The sequence below is a fragment of the Sparus aurata genome, chromosome 11 (genome assembly GCF_900880675.1).
Source record: "Sparus aurata chromosome 11, fSpaAur1.1, whole genome shotgun sequence".
Taxonomy (NCBI): Eukaryota; Metazoa; Chordata; class Actinopteri; order Spariformes; family Sparidae; genus Sparus; species Sparus aurata.
Window position 1 is genome coordinate 34,472,423 of NC_044197.1, and position 24,756 is coordinate 34,497,178.

The window sequence follows — 24,756 nt, forward strand, 5'->3', positions numbered from 1 at the left end:
TAGGATCAGCATCCACGAGAACTGTGTAGATTCAACATTGGACTGTGAAGAACACACAGAGACATGGATGTATTAAGGAAATAAAACCCTGTGGGGTCTGGGGGTCCGGGGGTCCTCCCCCAGAACATTTTCAATTAAGTAGATGCCATTTCCTGTATTCTAGTGCATTTTAACACCAAATTAGCACCAGAGAATCCAAACTGGTTCTGTGAGATATAGTTCTGGCTCAATATAGATTAAAAAAAAAAAACGTCTGGAGTTTAGTGTGTTTTCTTCACCCAATAGGGCTCTGTGATAAAAACACAGGGAACAATACACATTTAAAATATTTATTTGACACCTCAAAAGAAACAAACTATGATGAAGCATGGACATACAGTGGCTTGCAAAAGTATTCACCCCCCTTGAACTTTTCCACATTTTGTCACGTTACAACCACAAATGTAAATGTATTTTAATGGGGTTCTATGTGATAGACCAACACAACATGGTGCATAACTGTAAAGTGGAAGGAAAATGATACATGGTTTTTAAACATTTTTTTAAAATAAAAAACAGAAAAGTGTGGTGTGCAAAAGTATTCACCCCCCTGAGTCAACACTTTGTAGAACCACCTTTCCCTGCAATGACAGCTGCAAGTCTTTCGGGGTAAGTCTCTACCAGCGATGCACATATAGAGACTGAAATATTTGCTCATTCCTTCTTGCAAAATAGCTCAAGTTAGTCTGATTGGATGGAGAGTGTCTGTGAACAGCAATTTTCAAGTCTTGCCAGAGAGAGTCACTTGGATTTAGGTCTGGACTTTGACTGGACCATTCTAACACATGAATATTCTTTGATCTAAACCATTCCATTGTAGCTCTGGCTGTATGTTTAGGCTCGTTGTCCTGTTGGAAGGTGAACCTCCGCCCCAGTCTCAAGTCTTTTGCAGACTCTAACAGGTTTTCTTCCAAGATTGTCCTGTATTTGGCTCCATCCATCTTCCCATCCAATGGAATGAACAGTGCTCTGTGAGATGTTCAAAGCTTAGGATATTTTTCCATATCCTAACCATGCTTTATTAAACTTCTCCACAACTTTATCCCTGACCTGTCTGGTTGGGCTTGATGATGCTGTTTGTTCAACAATGTTCTCTAGCAAACCTCTGAGGCCTTCCCAGATCAGCTGAATTTACTCTGAGATTAGATTACACACAGGTGGACTCCATTTACTAAATTGGGTGACTTCTGAAGGCAATTGGTTGCACTGGATTTTATTTAAGTGTATCAGAGTAAAGTGGGGTGAATACTTTTGCACACCACACTTTTCAGTTTTCTATTTTTAAAAATGTTTGAAAACCTTGTATCATTTTCCTTCCACTTCACAATTATGCACCACTTTGTGTTGGTCTATCACATGAAATCTCATTAATATACAATTAAGTTTGTGGTTGTAACGTGACAAAATGTGGAAAAGTTCAAGGGGGGTGAATACTTTTGCAAGCCACTGTATGTTTCCAACTGAGCTGTGCACTTAAAAAGGCAATTTAAAGAAAAGTTTTTTTAAAAATTAAAATAGAATAAAAAAGCTTTAAAAAGTTATTCCCGCAAGACTTAGCTAGGCTAGCTCCTCAGCATAGGCTTAAACATGTGATAGGCATCTCTACCTAATAATAGCACTTCCAGGCTACATACACTAGTATTTAGTAATGCAACATTGGTAACTTAATACACAGCTTGCTGTATTAGCTACTACCTCACACAGCAGTAGGATGCCGGGTTGCACCTCAGTCAGTATTAAGTCCCCACTGACATGTGACCATTTGAGAGAGAGTGTGTCTAAAACTGAATACTTAAATGGATGGAGTGGACTTATTTTAACAACGGGAATGTGTTCTTAAAACTTAAGTTACCATCTATCTAGCTGCTATCAATTTATTCCATAATATACTAAATACAATGAATCTAACTGACCTAGCCTAAATTGTAAATTGAAAATAAAATCTAGAAAGTTTATTAGCCCATCGGCCGTTTGCAAAAAATAAATAAATAAATACATTTAAAAAAAACAGAAAATATGTGCTAATGGCCATACAAAGTGTATTGAACATAAACATAACTTGTTGAGACCATAAAATGACTCTGGGAAAGCTTGCATGCCTTAATTGGAATCAATATTCTCCATCCAATGGCAGCGCAATGGCAGAGAGCACTTGTGTTTTACCAACCACGAGGGCACTTAAGCACGCGTTCATACCACCCAAGACTAGAGGGCAGGTTATCATGTTTTGCCAACCGGGAGTGCGCTTAAACTTGTTTTAACCACCCAAGAGAGCAATTAAGTGTTTTAATTTCACCTAAGAGGACAGTTTAGTGTGTTTTGCCAATGAGGAGGGCACTTAAAGACGCCCTTTTGCCACCCAAGTGGACAGTTTTCCATGATTTTTTTATTTTTTTATTTTTTTATTTATGTTGTTTATTTCGGGCATGTCAATTCATTAACATCACATTTCATCATTGTTCAAATAATACAATACACATGGCCGAAAGGGAAAAGCGGGAGAAGCCAAAGCTTATCAAGTCCCGCCCCCATTACCCACAGGATAAAATCTTCATCCTGATCTTTTCTTGTCATTTGCATTTTACATTTTCTTTTCTTTTTTTTTTCAACTTCTTTTGTTATGACCTTTGACAAAACATATTACAGCAGTAGCATACAGAGCTGAATTCAAGCTCTAGACAGTACATACAGATTACATGTGTGTCTACTGTTGTGTGCCGATTTACAGGGCTAGTTGAGTTCTTCACAGCTCAGAAGAACTTGTGATAACTGTGATTTAACCAGCCAAGAGGGCAGTTTAGTGTGTTTTGCCAACCAGGAGGGCACTTTAACACGTGTTTTTGCCTCCCAAGAGGGCACTTTAGCATGCGTTTTTTTGCCTCCCAAGAGGGCACTTTAGCATGCGTTTTTGCCTCCCAAGAAGGCACTTTAGCAAATGTTTTCTCCTCCCAAGAGGGCACTTTAGCACACATTTTTGCCTCCCAAGAGGGCACATTAGCGCGCGTTTTTGCCACCCAAGAGGGCAGTTGTATTTTGCCAACCAGGTGGGACCTTTAGCAAGTGTTTTTTCCTCCCAAGAGGGCACATTAGCACGCGTTTTTGCCTCCCAAGAGGGCAGTTGTATTTTGCCAACCAGGTGGGACCTTTAGTACGCGTTTTTGCCTCCCAAGAGGGCACTTTAGCACACGTTTTTGCCTCCCAAGAGTACACATTAGTACGCGTTTTTGCAACCCAAGAGGGCAGTTGTATTTTGCCAACCAGGTGGGACCTTTAGCACGCGTTTTTGCCTCCCAAGAGGGCACTTTAGCACACGTTTTTGCCAACCAAGAGGGCAGTTTATCATGTTTTAACCAGCCAAGGGGGCAGTTTAGTGTGTTTTTTCCATCCAAGAGGGCAGTTTAGCACGCGTTTTGGCTACCAAGAGGGCACTTTAGCGCGCGTTTTTCATCAACTGGGCCACAAGGGACCGCCGCTGTGCAGGCTGTATGACAGTGTACAGTTTCACATCAACTTGGAATCTGCTTAATAACGATGTATGCGGCTGGGAATGGTGGCTTTAAGTAACCATTTGAACGCAGTGCGGAATGACAGTGCACTCAATGCCACAGCTAACAGCCAACAGCGGTCTCCACGCTGCTCTCGAGCCGCTCGGCCACCAATGAGTTGTTTGTGAGTACAGACATTCACGACACATCCCATGTTTTTTGTTGTGTGCACACCATCGACTGTCCAGGTGCTGCACTTCCACACTCCAGAGGGGTGCACAGTGACATTCCGACACCCCTTCATTGCGAAACCCCACCATTCCGAAACACACCCACTCCGACACACCGCTGTTCCGACCCTCCCCTCAAAACACCGCTGTTCCGAAATTGATTTTCAAGTTTACATTACTTCCTACATCAAACACTGCCGTCCACACTCACACAACTCATTGCTTTTTATTGCTAACAGGCCTATGTCACTATCTTCATTTATTATGTATTACGCCTATATTTTCGCTTGCAGCAAACACATTTAAACATTTCTAACGTGTCTAATCTTTTTACACACACTATCCGTGGTGCTGAAATCCCCACTTCCAGCCGCAACTCTGAAATAAACTGTGGCCCATGGGTGCGATCTGCCGGGGAATGACCCCTCTGGTCGTTCGTTTTAACATAACTTGTCTTTGTGGAAGGTTAACAATGTATGAGTGGATTGAGCAGTGCTGCTCAGTTTGTCTTTGAAAAAAAAAAAAGCAGAGGAGAAGACAATAGGCTACCTATGTATTTTTGATTCAATAAACATTAAATGAAATTGATTGTGTATCCATCTCTTATAGCCATAGAGGGGATTATCATGACCACGGGCCTACACACGCAAACTGTGCGCACGCAAAGGCGCTGTAAGGCAAGGGCGCAAAGGCTGTTACATAATTACACTGAATGTAATAATGTCCGCAAACGTAATAAACCTCAAACACCTACTAATACTACTGACCGTGCGTGCAAAATCCAGCTGCTGACCCTCCGCTCCGCTGTCACACAACGGATCCCCCGTCCGCGCTCCCTCTCTCTCTTATAATTGTTTGCCCGAAAAATAATTTCCATGAAGAAAACATCGCCTGACATTTAAATTTAAATTCCCATTGACAATACAAATCTCAAGAAATCTGGATGTATTGCTCATTTGTAAACACAACACAAAGCGGCAAAAAAATTGAGTTATGAGTTTGTCACACCAAAGAAACATGTATCATTGACCACTGAGCCAAATTTGAAAGATTAAAAAAATTGTTAAGTATATAAAATTAGGTCTCAAAATCATGGAAAAACAAGCACTTCTTTCTGCTGTGAAACACTGGGGGCGTGTCAGTTAGACGCGCTGGAACCACGCCCATGCGGCGGGGGCTACACGTCATGTTAATGACGTTGGTGTCTCCCCAGGTGTTCCCCAGGTGTTCCCCTTGTCTATCTAAACCCGCGGACAGTTTATAATCCTATAGATGCTGTTATAACGTGTAGTGATTGAGATCCTGACCCACTAAACATCCTGGAAAGTGACGGAGTGAAGTTTTTCGCGCTAAATTACATAATTATACATAATCACCATCAGTAAACAGGACGCTGTCTGACTCTGTCACTCGCGGGGACGGAGGCTGTTTTCTGGGGGACAGTTTCCTGTAGTCTCGGTCAGGAGGGCTGGCGGTCGCGGTGATTTATTTTCGTCAAACACTCGCTGACTTAAAGTCTTGTGACAAGCGTGACAGACGCTGTTTTGTGAGCAGAAATGTGAGGAAGAGTCGGAAGGACAGGGAGGGGACGGACAGGAGGACAGACGCTTCTCCACATACAGCTGTGGTATTTGTTTTCCTCATATGAGTTGCTAAAGACAGTTACTACGTTACTTTTGTTCGGTCATGTAACGTTGCTTTGTGGGACATTTCTCTGTATTTAGTTGAGTGAAGGACCTGTGCAGTTATCAGACTGTCAGACCGACACACCCTCGCTCCGCGCCTCCGGAATATCCGTTCACACTGGGACGGCTCACCAATAATGCGGCCCTGATACTACCGCCACATACCGCCGGTGGGACCCGCCGTCAGCGGGACGGAGTGGGTCGGCTGCAGCTGCGGTGGTGGCGGCGGCGGCCACATTATGCCGGTGGGACCCGCCGTCAGCGGGACGGAGAGTGTCAGCGGCGGTCAGCAGCGGCCACATCTCCTCGTCGGCAGGAGGAGAGGATGCAAGCCGGGGACGGAATTGACCAGCGTCAACGGACTCCCCCGTTTCCTTACGTTGTCATCCGAAGGAAACTTAAATAAGATAACAGCGCCGTCACCCTGCACACTGTGGCATCCAGGAAAGATGCAGAGGATGTGGAGGAGACATGACTGGTTAGCTGACTGGTTGACTGGTTAGCTAGCTGCAAACTATTGTAAGCAATGCTATCCGAGACTGGAGAGCGAGTGGGATGAATCCTGAAAACCTGGTTCATCATGACCTCTGCCATCTCTTTGGCGGAGGGTAGTTTAGGCAGAGCAATAAATCTGACCATTTTGGAGAAACGGTCTACCACTGTGAGGACAGTGGTGTTACCTTGGGATGCCGGGAGCCCCATGACGAAGTCCATGGAGATGTCTGACCACGGTCTGGAGGGGACGGGAAGTGGCTGCAGGAGGCCCATTCGCGACCCGGAGGATGTCTTGTTGCGGGCACAGACCGAGCATGCCTCCACGTACTCCCGAACCTCCGGCTCCATGGATGGCCACCAGAACCGCCGAGAGATGGCGAACACGGTTCTCCGAACTCCCGGGTGACATGAAAGCAGCGAGGTATGAGCCCAATGAATCACCTGTGGGCGCAACTCGAGAGGGACAAACAACCGATTATCTGGGCACCCACGAGGTGATGGGGCCCCACCATTAGCCTGCTTCACCTCTTCTTCTATCTGCCAGGAGACCGCTCCTACCACACAGGTCAGTGGAAGGATGGTTTCAGGTTCCTTGGCAACAGGCTCGCGGTCGAATAGCCGGGATAGCGCGTCTGGCTTGACGTTCCGGGATCCCGGCCTTTAGGACAGAGAGAAAGAGAAGCGGTTAAAAAAGAGCGCCCACCTGGCCTGGCGAGAGTTTAGTCTCTTAGCTTTTCTGATGTATTCCAAATTACGGTGATCTGTCCAGACTAAGAACGGTTGTTCGGTCCCCTCTAGCCAATGCCTCCACTCTTCGAGGGCGAGTTTGACTGCCAGTAGTTCTCGGTTGCCCACATCATAGTTCCTTTCTGCTCTGGACAGCCGTCGCGACAGGAAGCGCACGGGTGCATCTTGCCGTCCTCTTCAGATCGTTGGGAGAGGATGGCTCCAACCCCTTCGTTAGACGCGTCTACTTCGACCACAAACTGCCGTTGTGGGTCCGGCATGGTGAGGATGGGCGCCGACGTGAAGCGGAGCTTGAGGTCCTGGAATGCCTTCTCAGCTGCTGGCGACCAATGGAACTGCACCTGAGTGGAGGTAAGAGCATGAAGGGGGGGCGGCTATTGCGCTAAAGCCTCTGATAAACCGCCTGTAAAAGTTAGCAAACCCCAAAAATTGCTGAACCTTCTTGCGGTTATCAGTAGTGGGCCACTCAAAATACCATCTAAATACACATAGACAAAATGATCCAGGAAGTCCCTCAACACATCATTTATCATAGCTTGTAAAACAGCGGGGGCGTTGGTGAGTCCGAATGGCATGACCAGATACTCATAGTGGCCACTCGGAGTATTGAAGCCGGTCTTCCACTCATCGCCCTCTCTTATTCGGACCAAGTGGTAGGCGTTGCGCAGGACGAGCTTTGTGAACACCTTGGCCTGTTGGATTTGATCGAAGACTGATGACATGAGTGGGAGTGGGTAACGATTTTTTATTGTAATGTCATTGAGTGGGCTATAGTCTATGCAAGGTCTCAGAGATCCATCCTTCTTGTCCACAAAGAAGAAGCCTGCCCCAGCTGGTGATGAGGATGGGCGGATGAGACCCGCTTTCAGTGACGTGGTGAGGTACTCTCTCATGGCCTCTTTTTCTGGTCCGGAAACAGAGTACAGGCGGCCCTTAGGTATGGGGGATCCTGGGATCAGGTCAATGGCGCAGTAGTATGGGCGGTGTGGAGGAAGAGACAGAGCTTTGGACTTGCTAAAAACTTCGCGAAGCTGGTGGTAGCAGGTGGGCACCGCGTTCAGGTCCGGGTATTCAGGTTCTGCAGTTGGGTTGACAGAGAACAGGTTTATTTCTGCTTCCTTCTTGCCCCTGGCTGAGCCCATACAATTTTTTAAACAGTCTTTTCCCCATCTGTTGATGTCTCCAGATCTCCAGTCTACTTGGGGGTTATGGCGAAACAACCATGGTCGACCCAAAATGAGTGTGTGTGAGGCAGATCTAAATAAGAAAAAACGAATTTCTTCTTCATGGTCCTTAATGTGCAGGTGAACGGGTTCACTGATGTGAGTGATAGTGAAAAGCTCTTTACCATTGAGAGACCGGGCCCTGACGGGCTAAGCTAGAGGTTCAGATTTAATGCCCAATTCCTCTGCTAAACCCCAGTCCATCAGACTCTCATCTGCCCCAGAGTCAATAAGTGCATTGAGGTTCGTGTCCGTGTGGTGCGTTACCTTCACTTTAGTCAAAGTGCGTGAAGCAGGGGCTGCAGCTACGACTTGACTCACCGTCGGGGTTCGCTTGGTTGGACAGGTGGTTACAAGGTGCCCAGTTTCCCCACAGTAAAAGCACCTTCCCTCCATCTGCCGTCTCTGCCTCTCTTCCTCCGACAGCCACGCTCTGCCCAGCTGCATGGGTTCGGCCTCTCCCTCAGTCGAGGGGTGATGACATGGGCTTGGCGAGGCATCATGAGGCAGCGGGCGGCTCAGAAAGGTAGGGAGCGGTGCTCCTCCCGCCGTGCCGGTACTTCCTCCCCGGTGTCGTCTGAGCTGCCGAAGTCGATTATCCGTCCGGATGGCGAGCGCGATGAGGTCGTCCAATCCTGCGGGCAAATCGAGGGGGACAAGCAGATCCTGGATCGGGGCTGCTAGCCCCTTAAAAAACACATCATACAAAGCTGTGGTATTCCACCCACTCTCAGCTGATAGCGTGCGGAAACGAATAGCATAATCACACACAGAGTCTTTGCCTTGCCTTAATCCACTTAACTCTTGAGCCTTCTCCCGGTCGTCCGCCACTGGATCGAAGGTCCTCTTTAACGCCGCCTCAAAGTCCCCGAGAGTGTTACAGACAGCCGATCTCCTTCTCCATTCGGCGGACGCCCAGGCTTTGGCTCTCCCGGTTAGGTGCGAGATCATGAAGGCGATCTTTACTCGGTCGGTGGGAAATGCGTGAGGGGTTAGTTCAAAGTGAATAGAACAGTCTATGATAAATGTCTTACATAGTCCTGGTTCCCCGGAGTATTGAGCTGGTGGAGCCAATCTGCTACCGGCTCCAAAGTGAGGAGTGGGCGGAGTAGGTGGAGTCGGTGGTACGGGAGCCTGGGCGGTGGGTCGAGGAGGCTGAGCGAGCAGCCCCTGTAGTTGAGACGAGAGCTGACCCATCTGCGCCGCCATGGCACTCTGGAACTCCTCCTGGCGTGAGATGCGGGCTTCTTGGTCACGCAGGACTCCTGATAGCTGTTCTGCCTCAGCTGGGTCCATTTCTGGCAGGCTTGAGCTGAAAATGAGGACTCAAATGCAGGAAGGCAGTTGTACAGACAGGCTTTATTTTTATATATAGTTTCTCTGTAGACAGGGTGATAACAGAACAGGCTAAGAAACACTATGGGTCCAACGGACAACAAAATAACACACCACAAGAACAAAGGACGCTCCCGCAGGAGGAATGAGATGACTACACTGATCTTAAGAAAACTAGATGATATGAAAATTACTTAAACTAAAAGTGGCTCTCGAAGGAGGAAGGCACACAGGCTATGAAATTATCTACTCTGAAAGAGGCTGAGAAAACTTTAAAGAACAAAAAACACTCCGACAGGAGGAAAAGCAAACGCTATAAAACTAAACTAACAAACGAAACGAAAACCTGACCAAAAAGGTATTCAAAATCAAAATCACTCTACAACAGAGGAAAACTTTATGCAAAAACAAAACTTGGCAATACTTATCTCTCTTGAAATATCAGGGCTATGAACAAGGCTGTGAATAGGGCTGGACGTACTCGACGAAACGAACGAAATACTCTGGCAACGAAGACAGGGGAAGACAAAGACTATATACACATGAGGGGAGGGAACACAGGTGGAAACAATCAGGGATCAGGGAAGACGCCAGACCGGTGACACAAGAGGAAGGCCAAGTGACCTGAAACGAGAGGAGAGTTACTTTTCAAAATAAAACATGAACTTCACAAGACAAAAAACCCCAAGACAGGACATCCCTCACCGCGGTGTGACAGTCTCTAACTTTGTTAGCGGTCTCCAGCTGTGCGAATGTAACACAACTTTATATGAAGAAGGACTAACACTAATAGCATAATTGATTCTTATTTCTTCCACTTACAGAACTGTTTACGACTCGAAACAATGTTATCATATATGACGTTTCTGACCAAATGTTGCGGCTTCAAATGCATCAAATTCCCACATCCAGTTACGCAGGCAGCTGTCCAGGGTGCTGAACCAGGTGACAGACAAAGGCTGCACTCTGCGTTCTGATGTTTGCTGGGCAGATCTGTCCCCCTTGCTTTCTCATCCACTCTGTTGTGGGAGATCTCCCACAGAGCAAAAGAAATACACATTTTTTCTCTCCCCGCTCGGCTCGAGCCCGGCTGAACTCTGGCTTGAGCCCACTTCACCCAGGCGCGAGCCTGCAGCCCCCACTCCTGCTGACCGGGGGAGAAAACAGACATTCCTTTGCTCAGAACCCATATCAGGCTGTGTCTGAATATGCACGAAGATCGGTATAACGCATTGGAGCAATTTTCATACAATTTCGGATATTTAGCATGATAAAGTAATTTCAATTCAACATAGCCCTTTGTCCAGCTGAAGCATAATGAGCGTTATGTCATTAATATGAAGTAGGCTTGTTTTGCGGTTAATCAGCCACATGATCCGTTTGAACCCACCAAGGAAAAAAGGATAAATGCGCAGCCTCCGTTTCCTTTCTGATTGTGTCCGTTCGGAGTGGGGGGTTTCGGAATGGAGGGGTTTCCCCAATAGACTTTTCGGAATAGCGGGGTCTTTGAAAAAAAGGGAAACCCAGCCATTACGATGAATTGAAGTCTATGTTCGGAACAGCGGGGTTTCGGAAAGGCGGGGTGTAACCACTTCCGAGTTTCGCCTCTTGTGTTCCGTCAACATTACGTTTTCAATTAACGTGTAGAAAATCGATTTTTAATGTTTGTGAATAGATTCAGAATCTTCCACGTCCGAATCGCGAGTCATTTAAGAATGGATTACTTTTCCCACCCATAGTAAAATGACACATCCACATTATTGCAGCCGGAATATGAATCCACATCAGTTTTTAAAACACTAACAGTTTCTGCATAATGAGTACTTTTATTCTGAGCCCTTTAAATTTGTTTGGCTAAAATTACTTACATATGTATACTTCAGTCGGGTTTTGGATGCAGGACTTTGACTTGTTGTGGAGTATTTTCATTAGTACTTTTACCTAAGTAAAGGATCTCGATACGTTTTCTTTCCTTCACAGCTGATGATAAGAAGAGTAGATATTAAATACATGTAATGACAGAAAAACAGATGTTGGCTCTCTGCTGTTGGAGTCGTCTGCTGTGTTGGCTGCAGTGATCTGTGTGACTGTGGGCAGCAGCATTGTTTCATCAAAGCTGTATTATATGACAGTTGCCCCATTGTATCCCCTCAATGCCAGCAGCAGTTTCTGAATGTTTTCAGTTTACCTAGAATTGATTAAAACTGAAAAAAATGCAAAAGTGATTTTCCAACTCATCCACCAAAAATGCCAAAATACACTGTGTGTGCAAAAATACCATTAATACACAGTAGTGGGACTTTTACTTCCACTTTCCAGCTGGAATACATACTTAAAAGCATAATGGGTCCTCCCAAATATTGGCTAATGTAAATGACTGATGTACCCACATGCGGCTTCCTCTGGAGCCACAAAAGGCTCTATACATACTATGTTCACAGATGCGGTAGCACTCCTCCACACCTGTAGGCCACTTTAATGTGAAAAATTAGTGGAGTTACACTTTAAAATTATTAATGGCCATTAGCTAACACTATGTAGACCTTTTGAAAAGGGGAGGTACTTTATGTGTCAATGTTTGTAGGATAAAGACAGTCTATGGCACTCCACAGGGGTGGTCCACAGCTTGTCATGAAAAAAACACCCACTCAGATGCTTGAGGCTGAGAAGTTGTTTCCACAGATATGCTGACAAAGATTTTACTTCTTTGTGAACAAATGAAATATGCACAATCGCTAAAGTATCCTCATATTCCATTCTGTTTGACTTAACGTAATAAGTCTTAGCTGATGAAATTTGAAAATTTGTGACCATCCATGTGATACTTCGATTGGCTTTTTTTGCTAGATTTTTGAGACCTAAGTTAATTTGACATGGTGGTGAATTTACAGTTGAGGTTGATGATTCATCTCCTCCATCCACAGGTGTGTAGCCAACTATTTCCTGCACATTTTAATCTTAATGGACAACTCCCACATAATAAAATATACCCAACAATTTTTTCGACCAACATGCTTTTGATTGGTTTTCTATATTTATGCTACACTGGAACAGTTTACTGTGACTTTTTGTGAATTTAAACACCTCTCAGGAATCTAGGAGTGATTTACCCAGCATGTTAAGTAGTGGCCTGGGATGTGTATGCAATCTCAAATGATGTAAAATTACTGGGTACTGGATTTTGATAGCATAGCAGTCACAGCGTGATATATTGATGTCAAAGTTGCCATTCACTCCACTTTACAGTCTGACAGTGTCCAGCCTGCTAATAAATCACTCTTAGCCAGGATCATTGAAACAGACATGCAATTCCCTTCATCTTATTTCATAGCCGACCACTGTTTTGTGTTTGTTCATGAAGGCACAGAGCTGCTTGGCTCTGCCCCCGGCATGTATGAATGAGACAGGCAAGAAAAATTCTGCTTTCTAATATCCTCCATTTGTTACACAGACTGATCAGTTTTGATGTCAGGTGACATGTTTCCAACCAAGGGGCAACACCATGATGAGCTTTTTTATTCATCTCATTATTGAAATGACATTATTAAATGTCTTATTAAATAACAAACAAATCATATCACTTCATTAGATAAAAGAGGAAAACGTGTTAACTGCAACTGCCAGCAAATGTTCAGCTGTAGCTGGTTAATAATATGTCCACAAACACCACTGAAGTTGTTTGTTGGTTTGAATTAATCATCTTACTTCCTGCAAAGCTGGTAAACAGAGGTTTTTGTATTTCCAATTCAACTTCTAAGAACACATCATATGAGGGTTCTGAGCTGATCATCTTAAAGTCTTTGAATTTATCACACCATTCTAGGACCTAAAACACTTTTTAGTGCATCATTCTCACTGAAGCAAAGACCAGACACCCGGCATCATGACCAACCTTATACCTGCATCAATGATGTCAACAGAGTCCACCTCTCCTAGTCCCTCTGTAGTCCTGCGCTCTGTCCGCATCAATGAAGTAAACACAGAGCCCAATTCAATAATGTAGTCATAGAGTCCACCTCCTCTCGGCCCACTGTAGTCCTGTTGGTCTGCCTGCCAAGTGCAGCAGCTTGATCTGAGATGTTGTAGTGCCCATGGTCATGCAGTAGCTGGAGAGCAACTGCAGCATCTGGCTCTAAAAACTGTCGCTGCCTCAACCTTGTGAGATGACTGTTGCCCATGTGTGCATGACATCAGAGCAGGTCATCATCGAGGTGGACTCAAATCTAATTAGCGTGCATTGTGCAGTGCTCGTTGGTGATTGGTTCTGAAGAAAGAAAAATACCATGACTAGATTAAACTGTGTAGCTGTTATCACTATATAATCCCTTTGTGAGTATTAGTAAGTCTATCACTATTGTAATATCTTAATCAATGTTTTTTAAATTGGTATTTTTTCTGTTAACTGTGATAACTGTTTTTCCTAAAGAAATTTAAACTTTTGTCACCCAAACATTCGGATTCAAGGTTCTAGTCAGACATATTGGAATGCTTCCTCGCCAAGAGTAAGATAAACAGATCAATTTCACTCTCAGGTCTGTGAAAGTATGCAGTTTGCAGCTAGTCTAGACTGATCCAGGCCCAAAGTTTTCCATCTCTGTTGTTCAGACAAGCTCCAAGTGAAGAAGAAAGGATACTTTGTCCTGTACTGTAATCCTTTGTTTCTCTATCCCAGTTTTTATCTCTGTTTCTCTCTTTAACCTTCCCTCTCCACTAAGTATTCTGTCTCTGCAGGCTTCAAACAAGAACCAACTGTGTGTGTAACAACACAACTGAAGAGGGAAGATAGTTATCCTCCTGACAGAGCAGCAATTTCAGTTAGCTGTCAGTCAGAGGTTGGTAAACAGGAAATCCATTCTAAAATCAAACTTACCAAATGATGCACCTAACAATTGATTTGTCTTTATTTCACTTTTCTTCTAATAATCAGTTAGTCCAAGGTCACATCTTAAACGGTCCAGAAGCCAAAAATATCAATGATATAGATTATATCAAATTCTGCTTGAAAAAGGACTCAGACCCTCAATAATGTAAACTCATTCATTTTAGTGACTGCTCATAGACAACGTCTTGCTGACAATCCTTTGACAAAATAACTTAGTCAGCACGTGTCAGCAGATGACTTTTAAGATTAAAAATTAACAGGATACAGACAATGACATTTGATCAAACTAGTGTTAGCAAGCTGCTCCACTAGCTCTGATTACCATCGTACAGTATAAGCAACATAAGCCTGGTTAAGAAGGTCATGATATGCAGCCTACAGACCGCTTTGGCTGTCATGGCTATCACATGACCTTTTTCTTGCCACTGAGATCTGATCACTCTGTGAGGAGAAACAAGACTACAAGTGTAAGATTGTAAGATAACATATCCAGATACAGATCAGATATTAATACCAGGTGTTCACATAACAGTAGCATCACTGACTTTCCAGAAATATGGGCTTATCCTGCTGGATGGGACAACAACACATGTCATATTAAACATGAACTGACTCACATTAACAATTAATCCTGACATTATATGTCAGTGACGTCTTTGATCAGAGTCACACTTGTCATTTCTCCTCACTCCCTCCCCACACCTCTGTCAGTCTCTACTGTCAGCACTGATCAAAGGCAAAAATACAAAACATAAAACAATATTTGAAGAAATGCAAGATATTAACTTTCCATACACAAAAGCATTTTCTTTAAAATATATAAACCTTATGATGTGAACAAAGTCAAACAACATTTGTTTTGCGATCACAGAAGAAAACTAATAAGAGAAAAGTACATTGTATATCATTTAAATAAATATGATGAATATTAACACCGTAATTTAACACAACTGGCAGCAGCGTCACATTATCTAGCTGTGTATAGTTTGATTTCTGTAATTGTACTTTACAGCTTATTCCTGGTTGATTACAACATATAAATACTTTACATTCAGTTAACTGACATGCAGAAATAAAAACATTCAATGGAAATAATAGACTTTACTTCAGAAATGGACATTTACTTTTATTACAGTTGGAAATTTCAAGTATGCATTCTTTGATACAGGGACACTTTTAAACCTGGCACAGGGATGTATGTCGGTGGTAATGCGAGATAGTTTCCTCTGCAGGGTGAGACAGTTGGAGATTCATGTCAGAAGCAAAGTGGTCTTAAAGACAAGGAGTCAGCGGTACGGTGGTGGTCCTCTGGACAACAGCCAGTAGGCCCATTCACACTGCCGTTTGGATGCGAGGATCCTGCGCCAATTCTTTGCCTCCGCCTCTCTTCATTCTCTTGAATGTCTCGGAGTTGGCGATGGGTGAAATTTTGCTCCGGCACTGATCTGCCTCAGGAGGTAGTATCAGAGGCGCAGTGTTGCGGAACCAAAACCAGCGTGAATGGATAAGCCGGCTGCACGTATTGAGGGTGTGTTGGTCTGACAATCTGGTAACTACACTGCGTTCTAAATTATTATGCAAGTAACATGTTGACATAGGACACCTACTTTGAAATCGCCTTCACAATTCTTGCATCCATCGAACTTGTGAGTTTTTGAGAGTTTCTGCTAAATTTCTTTGCAGGATGTCAGAATAGCCTCCCAAAGATATTGTTTTGATGTGAACTGCCTCCCACTCTCATACATCTTTTGCTTAAGGATGCTCCAAAGGTTCTCAATAGGGTTGATTCCAGCCAAAAACATGGCTCCGCCACTTCCTGGCTGACGTCGCAGCCTTGTTGGGACATGGTGGCCATCCACCAATCACCTACTCTATGCATCTGGACCATCCAGGGTTGCACGGCACTCATCAGTAAACAAGACTGTTTGTAAATTAGTCTTCATGTATTTCTGGGCCTACCGCAACCATTTCTGCTCGTAAGAAATTGGTTAGGGATGGCCGGATAGTAGGTTTATGCAAACTGCAAGCCTCTTGAAGATCCTACACTTTGAAGTTCGTGGGAGTCCTGAGGTACCAGCAGCTTCAAATACCTGTTTGCTGCTTTGTGATGGCATTTTAGCAGTTGCTCTCCAAATCTGATGAATTTGTCTGGCAAAAACCTTCCTTATTAGGTCTTTATCTGCACAAACCCATCTGTACTCTGAATCAGCCACAAATCTCTTCACAGTACGATGATCACGCTAAAGTTCTTGTGAAATATCTAATGTTTTCATATCTTGCCCAAGGTATTGCACTATTTGACACTTTTTGGCAGCAGAGAGATCCTTTTTCTTTCCCATACTGCTTGAAACCTGTGGCCTGCTTAAGAATGTGGAACGTCTGTCTTAAGTAGTTTTCCTTTAATTGGGCTCACCTGGAAGACGAATTGTCACAGGTGTCTGAGATTGATTTCAGGGATCCAAAGAGCCCTGAGACACTACCATCCATGAGTTTAATTGAAAAACAAAAAATTACATGTTTATTATACTTAAATCTAATTTGCATAATAATATGGAAGGCGGTGTATATAGGGATGTATACCGAGGACCGATACTTTTTGGTATCGGCTCCTAATTGGGTCGGTATCAGGGTACCGTTAAGATTCTGGACAATCGGTACTGTTATCGGTACTTTAAAAAAAGATTTTTGATGATTTTTTTATCAGTTTTTGACATGGATGGTTTCTGAACGTCTACCAAACCGTAATGACTATAAACTTAACAACAAACTCCGTACTTGACGTCGCAGAAATGAAACCGGGTGTTGCTGTCACAGCACTGCAGTCTTAAGCGTTAGTCGGACTGCTAGCCGGGCTGCTAACTGTACTCGCATTGTTATAGCAATCAAACATGCCGCACTCCTTTAGCTTCATACTATGCTCCAAGTGTTTGGTGAAGTTGCTTACCCCGAATTTCCCCAGCATACTGTCCGCTGCATTACGGCTCCAATCCGGTTTTGCTCCGCCGTCTGGTAACCCCCACCGGTTGCGTTTTGAGTCCACCACGGCACAGTACGGTAGACAGCTGCCGTCGCGTGGCCGAGGAGTTTCCGTGATAATCACATAATCACCCGTGACCGCAGTTATAGGTATGTGTCATAAAAACAACAACAGGAAGTGTTCCCGGCCAAAGGATTAGTAGAAGAGCTTGTGTTTGTCTCTTTTTTGAGATTTGTGTGCTGGTGTCAACACGGACTGTTTTACTTTGAAAAGTAACCGGATGTTAGATTGATATTTCAGTACTTAACTTCCTGTCTGCTCGGTGCTAAATTCAGCTGAATTGCTGCGTCGTGCTCCGGCATCTGCCAGATATAAAAGTCCTGGTTATCTGTTCCGGAGTATTTGTAATTGCATAGCTAAGTATCGGTATCGATAAAATCCTAACGATATACATCCCTAGCGGTGTATACAGGTCCCTCAGTCAACAAAATAAAGAGTAATGTCCGACAAAGCAAGGTTACATGACCAAACAAAAGTAACGTAGTAACTGTAACTGACTTTGGCAACTTATACAAGGAAAAAAATACCACGGTTATACATGGAGAAGTGTCTGTCCTCCCAGCTGTCCTACCGACTCTTCGTCGCATTTCTGTCCGAAAAAACAGCATCTGTCACTGGCAAAAACACTTTAACTCACCAAGTGTTTGTGTTGTTGTCACTGCGACAGAGTCCCTGTGAATGACAGTCAGACAGCATTCAGTTAACTGATGCCAGTTATTTAATTATGTAATTTAGAGCGAGAAACGTAACTTTGTCAGATATCAGGATGTTCGGTGGGTCAGGATCTCAATCACTACACATTATAACAGCATCCATATGATTATAAACTGTCCAAGGGTTTAAAATTGACAGGAGGAAACCGGGGAAACACCTTAAAAACACACAGACGTAATCATCATGACGTGTACCATCACATTTTCTTTGGAGCTGCTGTGTGAAATACACAGCGGTTCATCTTTAAAGGAGAACTACGGTCGATTTAAACATGCAGTTTCATTGCTCAATCTACCCTTGACTTGCCAGTACCGAAGACGCGAACACATTTGGTCAAACCATTACAGAGCACCGTGAACATGCTGTTAGCTGTCAATGCTAAGTCTCCGTTCACGGAGCTCTGTAATGGCTGGACCAAATGTTTTCGCGTCTTCGGTACTGGCAAGTCAAGGGTAGCTTGAGCAATGAAGCTGCATGTTTAAATCAACCGAAGTTCTCCTTTAAGATGGAGCTGCTTCGCTCTGTGTGAATGACCAATGGAGGAAAATTGGCGAAGCACTGCTGCGCCGATAATGCAGCCTCTCTGTTTGAAAAGGGCTACTGTGTCAGACAAGTGTCAGGCACAGACAATAAAAAAGGCAGTGAGAAAAGTATTTTCATTTGATGATTTTATGATGGTAACAATCAAGCAAGAGGGATGAGCCCACCTGTGGTCTCTGTGAAGTGGACAGTCTAAAGCAGGACAACATGGAGGGTCTCCTCAAAGTGCTCTCCCTGGAACAGACAGTCTAGACTTCTTTGTTGGTGCATTTGCATATAAGAGGAAAAAAACATGGCAAGATTTTACAAGGCAATGTGATACATGGCTCAAATTAATCGATAGTGATACTGGATTGTAGCTTAGCATAACTGAGTAACTCAATTAAAGTTAATGTTGACAGCAGTCTTTAATACATGTGATAACTAATGTCAGCTATTCTGCATGGAGAAGAGAGGACAAACTCACAAACCCATAAGCACAATAATGCTAATAGCTGCAAACCAAGCAAACAAACACAATATTATTATTCATTAATCAACTTTACCTACACTACAACAATAATCAACCAGGTTTAATGTCCTGTAATGGTAACTTTACCCTTCAGTCACAGCATGTTAAGCTAAGAGGACCACTCAAGGTGCAGGACTCAGATAAAAGGTCCTCAAAAAGAAAGTCCAGAATTGGCGTCATGACTTCCTGTTCAGTGTGTCTTCTCCCTAAATACAGTATGGTTCTGTAGTTATACCACCTGTTTCAACATCATAACCAGAATTCTGTTGAAAAACAGGCTGTGAAAGGAGGTTTTCTTTGTTTTCTGAAACAGAACCCAGAAATAGATTCACTTCCAAACCAGCAATATACTCCTTATCTATGGAAAGGCCCTCTGCAGCCTGCTCATACAACTGATTATCAGTAGCCCTTTTGAGATAGAAAAAGCAGCACATTTGCTCCAGGGTAAGGATGGCAATGTGCCGGCCTGTCTTTGTAAAACGGAGGCGTAATATTCCTCCTTTTCCAAAAGCCACATCTGAGGTAGGCGTAAACATGTGACGTGACGTGAAGCTCGAAGTTGGGCTGTGAACGGTGACAACGAATTTGTCTTCAAAATAAGAGCTTTACATTGGACCCCATTGGAGTTTAGAACTGGGTTCTTAGCGGGGGGCTTAGCTTTCCAACACAACATCAAGCTAACACAACAAAACAGCTACAGAGACTGAGGAGACGCTAGCATCTCCTGGATCTCAGCGGCTGTCCAGTTGCTCATCTTAATGTCCGCGGATGAAATGATGGACTGACTGCTGTGATCAGCTGTTTCCTGGTTTTAAAACTCCCTGGCTGTGGGTCGCACAACAGTGCAGGTCATTGACACCTCCGCCCACCTCACGCAGAGGCCGGCACATTTCCGCCTCGTTTTTAGATTGCAGTTGAGGCGGAAATAAGTGTACCCTCTGAGGCGGAAAATCGGCGGACCAAAACAGACCCCCAATTTGCCGGCCTCTGTCTAAAACCACGGACCGAGCCGTCAAAAGGACGGGCAAATTGGCGGCTTGGTGCTCTGTCTAAAAACGGCTAGTAATAGATTCAACCTCCTCTCTCACTGAAGCCCTATTAAAAAGGAGAACAAAACTCTGACAACTTAACGAAAATGACCAACAGTGAAAAGAACGAGTTAAGGACACCACAAGTTGGGTGCCACAAGAATTAGGCTACATCATTTTAATATTTTGGCACTTCTTACAGAGTTATTAGCAGAATAAAACACTACCAAGGTAGGCAACACACCATTGCAACACATTGGTTGTTGTTTTTTGTGAATGCAACTACTTTGTACTCACCTGTCTGAACAGCATTCTGTGAGTCTCAAGCACTGCGAAGTCTCCACAATCAATCGCAATCAAAAACAACTTTGAGACACAAGAGTACTTTTTTTACTTTTTTTTATTAAAGTGTTTTTTGGCATTTATTGGCTTGATTGATAGTACAGCTGAAGAGGGTGACAGGAAACAGGGAGAGAGAGAGGGAGTGACACGCAGCAAAAGAGACCCAGGCCGGGAGTTGAACCCCGTTCCGCTCCAAGAGTACATTTTTATTAGCAGCCTGCCTGAAGTAACAGCCCACAGTTTGAAAACCTCTGCTGTGGACAGAATGACAAGCCCACATCACCATCATCATCCTAAAACCCACCTCTTTCAGGGAAACAGGCTGACCATTTTGCACAACATGAGTATCAGTTCCCATCATATTGTGTCACTTATGTGCTGTGTCTCTGTGCCCTCTGCAGTCCTGGACTCACAACATATCTAAAGAGAAGGAGTTCCTGGTCAAGCTGGTGAAGGCTGGAGTCATCCAGGACTGGACCGGTGGGATCTGTGGTGCAGGATGCTGATAGTCTGCACTAAGCTTCAAGGCTCCTCGGTGCAGCACTGTGCTCACCTACTCCACCACCACCTGAAGAGGGAAACTTGAGGCTCTGTGGGACATGTCACCAGCAGAGAGCAGCAGCTTTCACACACAGTGCTCAGGGCAGACACTGAGTGCATGAGGACTACTGAACAGGACACGTTGTCCCAGTGTTGCATAGGGACACATTGTCAGCAATCAGCATCTGCATTGTGTGGCAGTATTTAGCTTGTCCTATTTGCAGGTTAGTATATTTACATGAATTTGATATCCTGGCTCAGGGGTACATCAGCAGTGTTGGGATAAAACCTGCACCATGACCAGGCTGTCCTCCTGCTAGGACTGCTGCAGGCTAGAGAGGGGAGAAGAGGATGAAAATGTTGGGTTAATGAAGTGTTGAGATTGTGCCAAGAATACCTCTACAAGTGTCCTTCTGCTCACACTCTGAATGTAATCTGCACCAAACTCATATTTTCTTTCCTCCTCTAGAATGCACACAACACTACATGACACATAATTCAGCCGTCCTGACCGGTCTCAGACATCTGAGGGTAATCCCTCCTGTCAGTCTGAAGCTTGTTCACTTGAGTGGCTCAGAGTCAGCATGGAGCTTCTTCAGCAGTAACACTGATCAAACAGATGCAGAGCAGTGGTATAATGTTGAAGATACTACGATCCCTAGACACTCTTCCCTTCAGTCCACTGGAGTCACATTTCACTTCCAATGCAGCCAAAGCAGCTTGTGTCTCTGAATGAGAGGAAATTAATGAAATTCACTTGTGAATGTACAGCATAAAGATGTCTATATTTATTGACAGTTGACTTTGTGTCTTTGTTTTGAAGAAGAACGAGCGCTGTGCTTCTGAATCAAGAGTGGAGACATAAGAATGTGGTGTAACCATACCAGTGGGCACCACCAGTTACTTAAGCTCATTTAAAAAGTCTGACCTGTGTCTCAGGTCATGCTGTTGAGTGTCCAGGGCTGTCACAATTCTCCAAATTCATGATTCGATTCGGTTAAACAAAATTTATAAAAATCAAAAATAAATAACTCAGCACTGATGGCTTGCCATTCTTCAATTATCACACTCAGATTGAACCCTCTTTTATGAAGAGGGTTCAATCTGGACAATAAAGGATCTTTGAAAAATAAAATAAACAGAACATGGTCACAGTTAACTCCAGTATCAGTCAGCTGATCTTCTTCATCACACAGGATCAGAGTCTGGAAGTGAGCTAGTTGTGTCGTCTTTCAAGTGTTTTTTTCTTGTTTTCTCTATGGTGGGTTGGAGAATCCAGTGATCCAAATGGAAAGCTCATTTTGATACATTTTTGATTTAGGGTGGAAATCATGACACCTCCTTTGATGACAGAAAACAATCTAACCTAAATGAAACAATGGAGGCTCTGAGTTGTCCATTTTGACAGGTATATTCCTTTATTTTCCTTTGATCAGTGTGGTCACAAACTCTGACTTTAAGTGCGCATCTTACTCAAAAAAGAAGTGTCTCCTTTTTCTGCAGTAATACATTTAGAATGTTGAGTAATATACACATTTGTAGATGACAACTGTATCTACCTTTGTGTCTGATATTATATAAAACAAATTGCTTTCATTACTGATATCTGATTGTAGCAAACTAAAGTGTATGAAGTCCCATCAGGGCCTTGTTCTTCAGACATGGATGACGTTAGTTGGTCTTGATTGTTGATTGTTTGATTTAAGTGTGGATTTTTTTCACTCTTCTTAAAGCTGCCATTAAGTGCACCTCCTGTTGTATCTCCTCTTTCAGCTCAAACCTTATTCACACATGGACTAGAATAGCAACTAGAATAGCACTAAGTTAAGCGCATACCTACACCAAGGCCCATCAGTCCACATTTCACTCACTAATGTTAAAGAAGGTGAGAAAAGATGCTGGATCTTTCCCTTCGTCTGGATCAGCACCAAAGTTAATGGGGTCTATTGTGGGCCAAGACCCATCCTTTATCCAAGTTTGGTAGAAATCTGTTCAGGAGTTTTTGTGTAATCCTGTTGACAAAACAGACCAACAAACAGACACGGATGAGAACACATTGTCCTTGGCAGAGGTATTTATGAAAAAAGGCTATATAATATGACATAATGAGCCAATCCAAATGTAGTTTGGGAGAAATGCTAGGAGCACATGATTCATATTCAACTCAACCTTTCTGGTTGTTACATGACAACCTAATGTTATCTTTCATTACTGTGTCTTTCTTCTATTGTTACTGTAAGTTACAGTAACTCTTAAACAGTGGACTGATTCTGCAAATCATCTAAGATTGATTATAGAATACGTTGGAATTGGTTTTATAAGATCTTGTCAGGTTTTACCATGTTTCAGGTTGTTCCACTGTCTGCCAATCGCATATGATTAGCACTCAGGTGATAACCTGAGTTGCTCATGGTTTTAACTCTGCTAAAGTTGACCTTGTTTGACCACTGGTATTGAAGGGAACAGAAGCGGTTACATGATATGAGCTGGCTAATATCCTGACCAGACAGAAGTGGCCAATAATAAAAACAAGGGATATTTGGCAGTTTCATCCTGTGTAATGGAGAGTCATGCATGTTGTGCAACAACATGTTGACAAACAGATTTTTTTTTGTCGTTAACACCCAACTGCAGTCATGGAGGAGAGAGAGGAGTTATGCTGGTGTTGTCTACTGGAACAGTAAAGTCAAACCGGGAAATCCTTCTCATTGACCATTGTTAGTCTCACAAGTCATAATAGTAGGGGAAATTATTGACAAAAAAGGGCCGAATGGTTACGCGATGGATAGAAGCACCAAAGTATAGATTTAGATTTAGGGTGTATCTCATCATAGATGAGAAGGGGTGCCCAAATTCTTCAGTCCATTAAGGTAATTTTTAAAGAGAAAATCTAAGATGGTCGCCAAAAAAGAGTAATATGATATTACTTTGCTTGGAAATTATGCTTTATTCTCCCATTTCTTTTTTGCACGTGATGTATATAGACCACTATCAAATAATATGTGCAATGTATCCCATGAACATAATGTTACATTGACTTTTAAACAAGAAATTGATTAAAAAAAAAAAAAAAACGGTCAGAATGATAAGTCATCAAATGGATCCTCATCTGAGTGGGAAATTATTTGTAAAATACAAACATAAATGGTTTTAAAAATGTTTACAAGACCCAGCGTTTCCCCTATATGCATTCGGCATTCTGCATTCTGCAAGACATGATTTTTGTAGGTTTAATGTCACGGACGAATGGCAAATTTAAGTTGCACACAGTGAAAGCACTACACCCCAAGTCATCTTGAAATCGATTATTAGTGTCATTACTGCTATTTGTATAATTTCTACAAGTAACCGTTTAATTCGAGTGACTAAAATCCTCGTCATCCTATTCAAAGGCTGCAACAGGCGACTGATTGAAGCCGGACGTGATGCAGCCAGCAACAATTGTATAGTTAGGCAGCCTAACTTAGGCAATAATAAAAACAAGAATCACATAAATATCCTTTATTAACCGTCTCTGAGTTTACTGTTTTTCCCATGTTGTGAGCAAATTACTGCGCTTGGATTAACGCTACATTCATTAGACCCCAGCAGCTAGCTAGGTGAACTTGACAAAGCCGTCTGAAGCCCGCTCAGACCTGCTGTCCACACACACACAGGTTGGATATTCACTCAGGTCCAGCCACGACTTTACTGAGGTTCACCCAGTGTTAGCAACAGGAGGACGGTTAGCTCACTTCCCAGAGCCTCGCGCTGAATCCCTGGAAACTGATTTAAGGACAGTCAATAAATTACTTAGCATAAATACAGAATAATTGCAGGTTTTTTCATTATCTTTTATGTCATGTGACCCAGTGACTCCAAGCCAGCAGCAGACTGTATTAGTAAACTGGACGAATGAGACACACCTCTTTTTAATGTATTTT

At 43.4% G+C, this 24,756-nt stretch overlaps 1 protein-coding gene across 1 annotated transcript in view; it reads left to right on the forward strand.

The window, feature by feature from the left end:
* Window positions 1-23,909, forward strand: part of st3gal3a (ST3 beta-galactoside alpha-2,3-sialyltransferase 3a) — a 120,847-nt gene extending 96,938 nt beyond the window's left edge. The window contains exon 8 of the mRNA XM_030433739.1: window positions 20,695-23,909. Coding sequence (XP_030289599.1) covers window positions 20,695-20,799 — 105 coding nt within the window. The 3' untranslated portion in view covers window positions 20,800-23,909. The remainder of the gene's footprint in view (window positions 1-20,694) is intronic.
* The last annotated feature ends 847 nt before the right edge of the window (window positions 23,910-24,756 follow it).